Raw genomic sequence first — 13,485 nt, 5'->3', positions numbered from 1 at the left:
ATTGTAAATTATTATAAATTATATCACATGAGAGAAGCCCTTTGAATTTTTCCTCATAGAGAGCTAGAGATTTTTGTAGTTTAGAAAACAGTTATTTCAAATGAACTCTAGACTGTTTTCCATTCTTCATATTACACTTACTGATTATGTGGATCAAGGCAATTTAAATTTCAGTTCTGTAAAATATTGCAGCCATTTATACAAATTATTATACCTTAAGTTCCTCTTCTTTACTTGTTAAATGATCACGTTCATTTGCTAGAGAATCTTCAGTCTGTTTTATCTGCTTATCCTTTTCTGCAATCCTTTAGAAGGAAAGACGTTTGAACATTCAATAAACATTTAGAAGTCACAAATCAAAAGGATTTAAAGCCTTAAAGAGAATCATCCTTACTTCAGTAGTTCTCATATACCTTCCATTTCTATAGCCCCTTTCAGTTTACTAAAAACTGTCATACGTATTACTGTAACTCCTTAAAATACATACCCTTATTTTAAAACTCAAGATAAAGAGGTTAATTCGTTAAAGCTTAAGGCTAGCAATGAGTGATCAATGTCTATGCAAAATTATACAGCACAAAAAAGCATGTAACTTTGTTTTGGGTATACTACCACAGAGCTGGTCACAGAAGAACTGTACCTACTTATTAAACAAAAAAATTAATTTACTTCCACTACTTTCTAAATACAATTACCCCTTCCATATAATTGCTAACACTCAAATGAAAGTCTCCCCAACTCTTTTTATAATAAACACATAAATAAAAGCAGAACACATAATGTTTAGGGACCAACTTACTAATGGGAAAAAGGAAAAAAAAACAAAAAAGCAAAAGTTGCTCCAAATCTAGTTCAGAGTATTTTTCTGAACAGGTCAGAAGTATAAAGTTAATTGTGTCACTCTAACAAGTATCATTTAGTGGTGACTACAAAATTAGAAGAGTGTGAAAATGCAGGCTTACACTTTATGTAATTCTTCTGCTAGAACTGAAGCGGAGGTCTAAGAAAGAAAAACAGTGTCAACATAAAAGTATTTAAGAAAAAGCTTTAAAGCTATACAATAACCATAAGAGAGCTTTAAATTTTAAGAGAAACTAATGTATATAAATTGTTAACAAAGTACTGGCCCATGGTTAAGTGTTCAATAGGGTAACTATCATTCTGAAAGCAAGTTTGATCACCAACAGCCAGTAGTCAGGAATTACATATCAGAAGACATTTAGAATAAAACAAGTTGACAGGCCTGGAAACTAAATAGCTGACAAGTAACAAATGCGTAGAAAAAAACAGACAGAAAGGCCATTTGTCATCCTGTGTTTCTTCTCCTTGGTAACAACTTTTAATAATAAAATTATCCATTTCGTGACTAATATAAAGTAGTTTGGCAATACCCATGCTCATCTTTACTATTTAAAAGGTATTTACAGCATTCTCTATTTAATTCCTGATACACTTTAGAACTACTTCTCAGCTGATAACTAAAGATCACAATCCAATTTGAGTTGATAATCCACATATACATACACATCCACACCAGTACCCTTTCCTGCATTAATTCTTTCCCAATTAACTTTAAACTAGAATTTCTACAAATAAAGCAATTAGGAAAAATATGTTTACATGGTCAAAGCTTTGAGAGTTTGAACTTCTCTGAACCTTAAAAACAAAATTTTAATATTAAAACCACTTTTTATACAGAAATGTCAGACTTCTAAGCTAATCCTTTTTACTACAAGTTTTAAAATTTTCAAGTTTAAAAAACTGAAGCTGAAAATTCACAGTACTTAACTTCTTTTTACTTGATTTTCTTTATATTATTTATAAAGACATGTATGTCACGTCAAAGAGTAATAGGTCTTACACTATCACCTGCAAACTTTGGAAGGCTGAATCACTAACTAAACTGAGGTACAATATTTTCAATTGGTCCTTTTCCAAATATAATCTGTGAACTATGGTTACCATACTGTTCCCTCTGCTGATATATGAGGATTTTCCAAAGCTGGCTGATATTTAATGAACATCTGTAATACATACACCACTATTCTAGATAGCATGTGGGCAATTCTTTCCTTGTTTTGTGATAGAACCGGGGATATTTTTGTGTAATAAAAGCTCTCTAACCTTCCCCTCATCCAATTAGTCGGCTATGGATTTCTTTCTTAAGTGTTTTCCCTCAGCACCATACATCATTAGCAAGTGTTTAGCACTTAGGATCATCATTTGTTGATTCATTGACAAGTCTCCCAGCTATTAATCCAGTAACTGGCACTCAACAGGCATTCAGATGAGTGTTTAAATGGCTGGACGTTATTAATCATAAGCAATAAGAAAGCATCATTACCTGGGCTGCTATCTGGGAATGGAATTGCTGAATTTGAGCTTTCAAAGCCTCATTCTGCTCCAAAATATCCTTTTATAAATAGCAACCAAAAAGAGAAAAAGCATGCTAATGAATACCCCCACGTATATGAACACAATGTATTATAGGTACATGTTTATCTTTAAAAAAGGCATTCTTAGATTCCAAAAGGCATTATTTTAAACAATGATTAGACATTCTGAGTTAGCTTATAAAACAGAAGTTAAGGATATGTTTGTGCTATTCCTAATCTAATACAAGAAGCCTTAGACTATGGGTGAGCACATCTTCAAACACACCACATGTAACAAGGGCTCAAGGACAAAGTTAAAATTATTCATCATTTCAGAATTAAGATAAGGTAGACCTTTCTCTTCTAGACACACAGACCTAATAACTGACCACCTGTATTTTTTTTAAAGAAGGAAAAATACCTGAACTTGCATTTGTAGAGACTCTTCTTTGTTCACCCTTTTCTGCTCTGATTCCATTAACTGCATTAGTCTTTGCTCCAACTGTTGTTTTGATACCAAGGTGTCTGTAAGCTTACTATGCAGACTCTGTACTTCACTTTCTTTGGCCACAAATTTACTCTGTAAATCTGAAATAAAACATTACATTTTAGAGGTCTCTTTCTTTGCCTACTGGTACTAATCTTAATGTAGGCATTCTCTCCTCTAGAAAACCATCTTTGAGCCGGGCGCGGTGGCTCAAGCCTGTAATCCCAGCACTTTGGGAGGCCGAGGCGGGTGGATCACGAGGTCAAGAGATCGAGACCATCCTGGTCAACATGGTGAAACCCCGTCTCTACTAAAACTACAAAAAATTAGCTGGGCATGGTGGCGCGTGCCTGTAATCCCAGCTACTCAGGAGGCTGAGGCAGGAGAATTGCCTGAACCCAGGAGGCGGAGGTTGCGGTGAGCCGAGATCGCGCCATTGCACTCCAGCCTGGGTAACAAGAGCGAAACTCCGTCTCGGGGGGGAAAAAAAAAAAAAAAAAAAAAACCATCTTTGAATCTCTCCTGCTTCTGCCCTTGCATGCTCCTATAGCAACCCATACTTGCGTTTCACGGGAGAAAGGGAGTAGTAGAGAAATAAATAATACACATAACACGTACTCCATTATCTCCCAGATAGATCCATAAAATTAAGAATAAATGACTAGTGAAAGTTACTCGTTTTTTCTCTTCAAAATAAGAAGTGAGTCTTTTCTTAGGAACAAAAAGTAAAATGAAGAATTAACCAAAGAACCAAAGGAATAACTACAGAAAAGAAACACACACAGCTAGGATCCCCTTACCCTACCATGCTGCAACATTAATGCTTTAGGCAAAGCTAGTAAGTAACAACTTTAAAACACTAACAAATGTCAAAGAAAGAAACTATAAAAGCTATTTTTATTGAGCTATAACCAAAATGCCAAATTATACTTTCTTCACAGATGGAAAAGAGAGGAAATTTTACCCAAAATTATATACAAAGTTTACATGAATACCTCTTCCCCTTACCTTGCTGTGCGGCTTCATGTTCTGCTGTTCTCTTCCTGATGTAGCTCTGAACTTCTTCCCACCTTCTCTCAGCTTCTTGTAGTTGAACCTTGGTATTTTAAAAGGGAGAAGGGATAAATCAGCACAAACACAGAATTTCTACTTTAAAAAAAGAGGGAGGGGAAGCATCCTTTACCTTTACTGTTGTATCATAAAACTGCTTATTGTAACTAGTCTCCTACATTGTAGTAAGATAGGCAGATATACACAGTCTGAAAGGCACTTATTTATCTACCATAGCCATCCTATCCTTCAACATTACAGGGTTTACAGTTTGGAGATTATTTCAGAGACTCAATATTTGTGCTGAGTTTGGATCAAGATAGCTACTACTATATACATATCTGATCCACTTAGCAATAGCCTGTTTCCCATTACTCTTCCTTTAGCTGATAAGCTTCCAAAGGACAGGATAGTGTCTTTATTACTAAATCTGAGTAGCTAAAATTCATATGTTGAGGTATTTTTATAACACAACACTCTAATCAAGACTATAATCTTTAATGTCATTTATTTATCCATATCCACAGAGAACAGACTTCCGTATCTATGCCAGTAGTAAACCCACCAGCAAGATCAATATTAAATAAAAGAAAGGATACTTATACCAACCTCCCACAAGACCCAAGAAAAGAAAAACAAAGATTATTCACACTATTTTCCACATTTAATTACTCTTGAAGCCTTTTTAACTCCTACTCTGGAACCAATATCAAAGTACAACTGTATCAATGACCTAGGCAGGAATCTATCTAATATAATCAGGTAGCATTTAACTTACACAAATTGAACTATACTTTCAACAAATCTCCTCTTCAATAAAAGGAAGAATAGAGAATTATACTCATCATTCTATTAAACGTGCATATGCTCCAGAATGCATATAAAATGAGACAAATGAATCTGCTCCTCTCTCAGTCGGCATGAGCAAAGCCATGCATCTCTTTACATTATGACCACCTCATTGAACCAAGTGATACTCCGGTGTCTAATGTTACGGTATGTGATTTCTGTACATCATGGATCAAGTGCAAGTCAATGGAGCACTACTTAGTATTGCACTGAAGCAAAGGAAAAGCTACCTATATTCCAATGATGAAAGAAAAACAGGTTCCATTGGACCTACTAAAAATCCAAGTTATCAGCGATAAACTGGTATTAAAGGTAAGTTTAACTACATGATTTCTGCCTTATACATGTAGACCCTAACTCCCATATATAAGATGAAATTCTACTATTTATACCTGTCAATCAGCTATCATCATATACAATATCTTGGAATGGTCTTTAAGTTCAAATTCAAGCCTATATTCAATTCTTTCAATAGCGCACATGCTTCTTTTTCTTTCTACAGGGCATAGCATTTAGACTACAGGTCACACTAAGCCTCAAACTGCATTTCTCAAACCTCTATATATACGTTTAAGTCAATAAATTAAATACCTACTGATATGGTTAGGCTCTGTGTTCCCAACCAAATCTCATCTTGAATTGTAATCCCCATAATCCCCATGTGTCAAGGGAGAATGATAGACATGGTTCCCACATGCTATTCTTATCACAGTGAGTGAGTTCTCACAAGATCTGATGGTTTCATAAGGGGTTCTTTCCCTTCGTTTGGCATTTCTCCTTCCTGTTACCTTGTGAAGAAGGTGCCCTGCATCTTCTTCACCCTCTGCCATGATTTTAAGTTTCCTGAGGCCTCCCCAGCCATGTTGAACTGTGAGCCAATTAAACTTCTTTCCTTAAAAATATACCCAGTCTTGAGCAGTTCTTCATAGCAACATGAAAACAGACTAATACACCTATCTTATTCATTAAATGACAAATAAAGGTGGAAATATATCACCTTCAACTGAGTAACTGCTTGCTCAGCATTCTTCTTTTGGACTTCCTCTTGCTGTAGCTTTCCTGTTTTCTCAGTGAGCTCATTCACCAACCTAGCATAATCTTGGCGCAGTTTATTTAGTTCTGCAGACTGCCTGAAAACAGTAACTGGATTAGGAGCTTTCCATTGTTACAAATGTATATAAGGAATAAACAAAACATGCTTTCTGTTAGTTCTGCTGAGCTAAGCTAGTAGGTTCATTTACAGCCAACTGAAACAGAACACAAGTAACTACTTACAAAGTTTAGTTGTGTAATTCCTACATAATTCTAATGAGTTATACAAATTCTAAAATCACTGTAAAATATCTAGAAAAATGCATGACCACAAACTAATAAACAGACAGTGTCACCTTCAAACTGGTCTTCGGAAAACATATCAAAAATCGACCAGTCAGGGTACCGTGCAACCGTATTACTAGTCTCTCTAAGGTACAATTTCTCAAAGTATGGCCTCAGACCCAATCACTTTCACAAGGAAAGTGTCTTTTTTTTTTTTTTTTTTTTTTTGAGATGGAGTCTGGCTCTGTTGTCTAGGCTGGAACGCAGTGCGCGATCTTGGCTCACCACAACCATCGCCTCCTGGGTTCAAACAATTCTCCTGTCTTAGCCTCCCAACTGGCTGAGAGTACAGGCACATGTCATCATGCCCAGCTAATTTTTGTATTTTTAGTAAAGACAGGGTTTTGCCATGTTGGCCAGGCTGGTCTCAAACTCCTGACTACAGGTAATCCGTCCATCTTGGCCAATTAAAGTTCTAGGATTACAAGCATGACCCACCATGCCCAGCCAGAAAGTGTCTTAATATGTAGATTCCTGACCTCAGAGTCAGTGAATCATCATCTTTTAGGAATATGACTCAAGAATATACTTTTTAACTAGAATGCCAGGTGTTCTTCAAAATAATGAAGTTTAGGAGCTATTGTGAAAAGGAACAGATGGTTTAAAACTTACAAATTCGGCCGGGCACAGTGGCTCACGCCTGTAATCCCAGCACTTTGGGAGGCAGAGGCAGGCGGATCACGAGGTCAAGAGATTGAAACCATCCTGGCCAACATGGTGAAACCCCGTCTCTACTAAAAATACAAAAATTAGCTGGGCATGGTGGCGCACGCCTGTAGTCTCCACTGCTCGAGAGGCTGAGGCAGGAGAATTGTTTAAACCCTGTGGAGGTTACAGTGAGCCAAGATCACACCACTGCACTCCAGCCTGGCCCCTGGCAACAAAGCAAGACTCTGACTCAAAAAAAAAACCTTATAAATTCATAAGCTTGTAGGCCATTCCATGGGTGGTACTAGTATTTACTACATAGTTTATATATAATATACACATACATGTTTATATAAATATGTAATATATAAATGCATTTGTATAAGTATATAATAGCATGACATTATATATAACATAGGTTATATATGTATAACTGAAGAAGTTCTTCACAAAGCCAAAGAATTGTTTTTGAAAAGTAACTCATTTTAGAAACAAATGTAAAAAAGCGAAAGTCTAACCAATTAATATCAAACACTATTAATATTTTGATGATTCAAGAAAATACTGTGCCATTCAATTAAAAATAAGGCAATTGGAAACATACTTGCTTTCCATTTGATTTGTAGTATTGCTGACAGCATCTCTCAGTATCCCATTTTCCTGCTTCAGGTGAGCTATTTCTGCCTCCATCTGCTCACGAACTTGCTGAAACTAAAATTATTTTACACATGTAAGATTTAGAAAACACAGACTGTCAAAGCTAACTATTAATATAAACTTTATAGAATGTAAAAAGCATCAACAGAATGAAGTTTGAATCATTCTTCTCAAATAACTATAAACAAATTTAAAGCAAGAATTATTTTTAGTAATAATGCAAATTAAATATAAACTGTCACTGCATTCAAGAATACAAACAGATGATAGCTGCTATCATATTTGAAATACAATACATGCTTAGAGATAATGTTTTAGAACTAAAGATAATTTAGGACTTCTTTCATACCAAATAGATTCATACAGAATTAAGCTTGTCCTGATCCCATGTCAACTGTATGTTAGCAGTATCAAGGTTTTAGTGAGCCAAAGCTTAAAAACGGAAAATGTTTGGTATACTTTATATTAAGTTACCAACTGAGCCATAATCATATAGATGACACAAAAACCTGCTTGATAATATATTCTGACCTCTGTTTTCCAAGTTTTTACATTAAAAAATACATTATAAAATACATAAAACTTACCATTCTAACCATTTTCAAGTATATGGTTCACTGCTATTAAATAGATCAATAATGTTGTGTAATTATGACCACGATTCATCTCCACAACTCTCTTCATTGTGTGAATCAAAACTCCACATCTTTCAACCAATAACTCCCATTCCTCTCTCCCCACCGTCCCTGGCAACTACCACTTAAATTTTGGATTCAAGAATCTGAGGATAAAGCACACTAACTCTTATATTCTCCTAAGAACACGAAATAATCTTATTAATAATTCTTTCAAAATAAACTGTTGCCTTTTTTTTTTTTTTTTTTTTTTTTTTTTTTTGAGACGAAGTCTCGCTCTGTCGCCCAGGCTGGAGTGCAGTGGCACAATCTCGGCTCACTGCTACCTCCGCCTCCTGGATTCAAGCGATTCTCCTGACTCAGACTTCTGAGCAGCTGGGACTACAGGCATGCACCACTATGCGCAGCTAATTTTTCTATTTTTAGTAGAGACGGGGTTTCACCATGTTGGCCAGGATGGTCTCAATCTCTTGACCTCATGATCTGCCTGCCTCAGTCTCCCAGAGTGCTAGGATTACAGGTGTGAGCCAATCCAAAATTTCACAGAATTTATCATATGCAATCTATATCCTGACGTCTGTAAGTAATCAAGTAAAAAAGGATGAATCACTTAAATACCTTTCACCTTCAACAAAAGATGTTGCTATAAGTATTTGACTTATTTTCAAAATAACAGGGAGTAAGAATTAAGAAGAAAAGATCACTTGAGGCTAAGAAAATCAGTTCTTCAATAATTCAAATTGCTGGGGGATGAGAAGATGAAGGAATTAGTTAAACGCTAAAAGCAGTGGATACGGTAAGAACATGAAAATAGCATCATTCACTTATTTTTTGCTATTAGGAAAATACTGGGATTCTGAAAGCAGCAAAGAATAATTTAAAAGTTTTAGCTGAATGGCAATACTATCAAAGCAATATTTCACACACAAAAAAAATTTGGTACCAAATACGTGATAGAATAGAAATGACAAACCTATTAACGTGGGCTATAATTATCCTAGTAGGTAACAATAAAAACATGTCTAACAATTAAATGCAAGGGTAACTAGAAATAAAGTGGTCTGGAGTTTTTGTTTTTTGAGACAGGCTCTCACTCTGTCACCCAGGCTGGAGTGCAACAGTGTGATCATGGCTTACTGCAGCCTCGACCTCCCAGGCTCAAGCCACCCATTTCAGCTTCTTGAGTAATTGGGACCACAGGCACACCACCATGACTAGCTAACTTTTTAATTTTTTTGTAAAGATAGGGTCCCACTATGTTGCCCAGACTGGTCTCAAATTCCTGGTCTCAAGTGATCCTCCAACCTTGGCCGCCTAAAGTGCTGCAATTACAGACATGAGCCATGGCACCTGGCCATAGAAATAAAATGTCTTTAAGATTTCATAGCAAATCGTAGACTGAGCGAGGCAGAGAGAAGCCAATGGATTCAAGCATAAAGATAATAATGCCTCAAAAACATTAAAAACATCATTGCTCATGATTTGCCTGAAAAAATAATATACACATATATATAGAAAAAATATATACATATATGTATAGAAAAAAACCCAATCAATAGACAAGACTTTTTAGACATATATTAAATCTGAGGTAATGACAGATCTTACAAATTGAAAGATCAGCCAGCAGATGGAAGTAACAATTTCAAAAAGTCGCTGGTCAAGAAAGTTAAATTAAGGAAAGCATTATGTGACCACTAGGCAAGCAGACCCAAGCCATATTCTTTAATAGTCTCTTTAGCAGTAATAAAGATATTTCAATCTTTTTAAAAATAAGGAAAAAAAATACACTGGTCAAATCCTAACTAGGATAATGAAAATGGAAGATACATACAAAAGACAGAATGTAAAAACTGAACCTTCTGAATTCTGACAGAAGACAAGTGAAAGAGTAAGAAGTAAAAACAAAGTCACTCAGGCCAAAACATTGGAAGTCATAGTTCACTATCACCTCTCCCCTCCACACTAACACCAAGCCCAATCTAACTATCTCTTTGTATACTTAAATTCATTCTCTCATTGTCAACATCTAACTTCAAGCCCTTGTTCTTTGACTTGAATTCTGGCAAAAATCTTCCAATATCCCTTGCTCTACTCTCCCCACTGCTGACAAGGTAAAAATTTTAAATAGTAGTATAATCCCAGCAACTGCTGCATTGCTTAAACTCCTTCACTGGCTCCCCAGTCTTCAGGTATACAAGGCTCTTTAAGATGGGGCCTCTATCTACTTCTCTATATCCCTTCTTCATTTCGGCCCTGATTCCGAAATACCACAACTCTTACTGTATTTCACATAGAGCAGTTACTCTAGATAATCTGTAATAGAACACCTGGAGTGCAAACATTAAAAAGCCCAATCCTGGGTCCCAAAATATACCCACTGAACCATCGTCTCCAGAGATACACCAAGAAGTCACACCAAGTAACTCTTAACCTCAGTGCCCACTTCTTTACCCTCTTACTTGATAATGCCTAATTGTTTTAAAAGACTGAACAGTCTGGGTATCACTTTAACAAGTCTTCCCTATCAATCCTCTCTTCCCTACCTCCCATCACCATTGCTCTAAATTAGCCAATACCTATCTCTATCATCATATTTATCTACATCCAGCCTCCTTACCTTATCCTCACTTAGTAAAGCTGTTTTACTTAGGACACAGAGTGAATTTCACTAACCACTGTATGTTCATGGCCCAGCAAAGGGCCTTGCACATACTAGCTACTTAAAGGTTTGCTAATAAAGTGAATGCACACATTTCTTCTTGTTTTCAAAGAATGAAAATATACCTTCATCTGCATCTGTTGAGTCTCTTGATAACTGACATGTATTTTGTTTTGAAATACATTATGTTCCTTTTCTAATGTTCCAATCCGATCTTTCATCCTTGCTATAACCACATTACTTCTTTCTTTCTCTGTCATCATTTCCTAAAAGAATATGCCAGAAATTATTAAAAACTTGTTATTAAAAAAGTATTATAACCCTGCAACAATAAGAAAATATTTTTAACATCAGTAAAATAACCATGAATGATAAAACATTAAGTACCTACTTAAAAAACACAAGGTTAAAAGATTTTATAAACAGTCTTCTGCATCTCATCTGCTCTTCACACCAATTCCCTTCATAAATATTACCACTGTGTTTCAGTCTTAATCATATGCATTTTCTAGTTTATTATGAGTTAGACTGTGAACCTAGAATAAATCCTACATTCTAACTTGATTACATGAAAGAACCTTTTAAAACACAACAGTTCATTCTCTATCATTCCCAGGTACAAGTTCTCTTTCAGGGAAAAAAGACCTAGAACGAAACAGAAATCTCTCTCCTAAGGGAAGAAACAGGAATAAGATAAGTCTATATTAGAGTCAAAGTTTGAAACAAGGGAAAGTAAAAATCAGAATGGAAAGTTTTATCACCTTCCTAAGTCAAATCTTAAATGAGGGATTTCATTTTGTTTTGCCAGTAATAAGAACTCCTAGAACGAATGTTAATTATCAAAGTACATGAAAGCCAAGCAATATTAAAGTTAGCTGCAGGCATGATTAGTTCACGTCCTTGTTCTAAAGCAACCGTTTGACAAAATTTGAAATATTACATAATGTATGGTTGCCTGCAAGAGTTTGTTCATTCATATTTATAAATTGTTATACTCCTGTATAACATACTTAGAAGTATACACATCTTAAGTATACAGCTCAATGAATTATCAAATTACTTAACCTAATTTTTAATTTTTTAAATACAGTCATATAGTCACATAAAACTACGTTAAAGTTTCTAATTTTATTAACAACTTTAATCTTGCCAACTTTTTCCATTGACTTTTAAAATTTACTTCAAATTCACATAAAGGATTTATATTCAAACAAGGCCATTCATTCTTACAATGTCGTCAAGTGGCTAGGTGAATGACTCAAAAATAAACATGCTGTACTTTACTGCATTTAATCCCTAGAAAGAGAAATAAGCACTTCAGGAAGAATGACTATAGTTTCAAGTCTGTTCTCTCAGTTTCATGATATTTTAAAGATTGGCTTTTCTGGGTTTTTTTTTTTTTTTTTTATTCTTAACCTCTCAAAAGTAAAATTTCTGAGGTATGAAGAACTTGACAAAAAATTATATTTATCACAAGAACCTCCATAAATAATTATCTATGTTAAGGGGTTCACATTTATTCCATTAATCAGACTTTACATCACACTAAGTTTTGTGTTTCTATAGAGAACAGATCTAGGTCAGATCCAATTAAAACAAATTCCCATGTTTCTGTACAGAATGCTTTTGTTATTCTGAAGTTAGGATATCTGTAAGTACTCTTATCTTAAATAATCCAACTATAGGCTATAACATCATGAGAGAGACAGCTCTATCTACCCTTCCCAAAACTCTAGAAGAAAGTTACTTTTGTTGGATATAAATTACAAATAATTAAACTACTGATTATGGACAATTTCTAAAATCTTTCATTGCTTCTGGTTTGGAAAGTACATCCCTTGTACATAAGAAATGTCTTCACCTGGGTTAACTGCTTACACCGATCCTTTGTGGCAGCAGCATCTTCTTTCACGGCAGCAAGTAACTTGTCCTTTTCTTGAAGCTGATGTATGAGCGTAGTCAATTCTCCCTTATTTGACTGCAATTGACAAAGCAATGCAGAATTAGTAATAGTTACCATGGGCTAATAAAACCTATGAAAATGAAGTATCTAGTATCAAGTGTCTTGGGTCAATGCAAAGTTCTGTATCACATAAAAAGTAAAATAACTATTAAATACTGATCAGTGAAATATTCAGAAAAATCTCTTTAATACCGTACATCCAGAAATTACCAACTAGGTACACATCAATCAAGTTTTTTATGAAGAATTATGGGAATTCATAGCAGCTTACATTTTGATTTCTTACTCTCTCTCGATCTAGGAGGAGAAGTCAATTTCCTGCTTCTCCTCCTAGATCGAGAGAGAGTAAGAAACCAAAATGTAAGCTGCTATGAATGAAACAGTAACCTGTAATCTCAAAGCATATGAGGAAAGACTGCTGAATATAGTAAATATCAATTTCAGATGCTCCATGATCCTGTCAGAATATACAGGTTCCATAAATGTGTAGTTCTCTGAAATGAACAGGCACATCCTGAAAGGTAAAACCAGCAATCCCCAATTTGACATGGGGAACAACAAACAAGTGCAAAGATTGAAAGCAGGAACTTTCTTGGAAGAAGGTCTCAAGAAGAAAAAAAGTCAGATAAAATCGCACATCTCAAGAAGAAAAAACATCACTCAAAGGCAATCTTTTGAGGCAGTCAAAAGATTCCCCATAGGGAGGCCCTAGGTCTCTTATCTGAAGAGCAGCAAAGGCTTAAAAAAAAAAAAAAAAAAAAAAAAAAAAAAAAAAAAAAAAA

General features: G+C 35.2%; 1 protein-coding gene across 10 annotated transcripts in view; it reads right to left on the bottom strand.

The window, feature by feature from the left end:
- Positions 1-13,485, bottom strand: part of KTN1 (kinectin 1) — a 109,591-nt gene that overhangs the window by 46,420 nt on the left and 49,686 nt on the right. For 9 of the 10 annotated variants that reach the window (XM_032251143.1, XM_032251148.1, XM_032251149.1 and 6 more), the window contains 9 exons: positions 12,602-12,718; positions 10,866-11,006; positions 7,391-7,497; positions 5,759-5,891; positions 3,871-3,958; positions 2,797-2,963; positions 2,345-2,413; positions 963-1,000; positions 215-305 (listed from right to left, as the gene is read on the bottom strand). In XM_032251143.1, coding sequence (XP_032107034.1) covers positions 215-305; positions 963-1,000; positions 2,345-2,413; positions 2,797-2,963; positions 3,871-3,958; positions 5,759-5,891; positions 7,391-7,497; positions 10,866-11,006; positions 12,602-12,718 — 951 coding nt within the window. The remainder of the gene's footprint in view (positions 1-214; positions 306-962; positions 1,001-2,344; positions 2,414-2,796; positions 2,964-3,870; positions 3,959-5,758; positions 5,892-7,390; positions 7,498-10,865; positions 11,007-12,601; positions 12,719-13,485) is intronic. The other variant, XM_032251146.1, reaches the window with a different exon arrangement.

The sequence above is a fragment of the Sapajus apella genome, unplaced genomic scaffold (assembly GCF_009761245.1).
Source record: "Sapajus apella isolate SASKATOON/1434 unplaced genomic scaffold, GSC_monkey_1.0 scaffold74, whole genome shotgun sequence".
Taxonomy (NCBI): Eukaryota; Metazoa; Chordata; class Mammalia; order Primates; family Cebidae; genus Sapajus; species Sapajus apella.
This window is presented reverse-complemented; position numbering and strand designations above follow the sequence as displayed.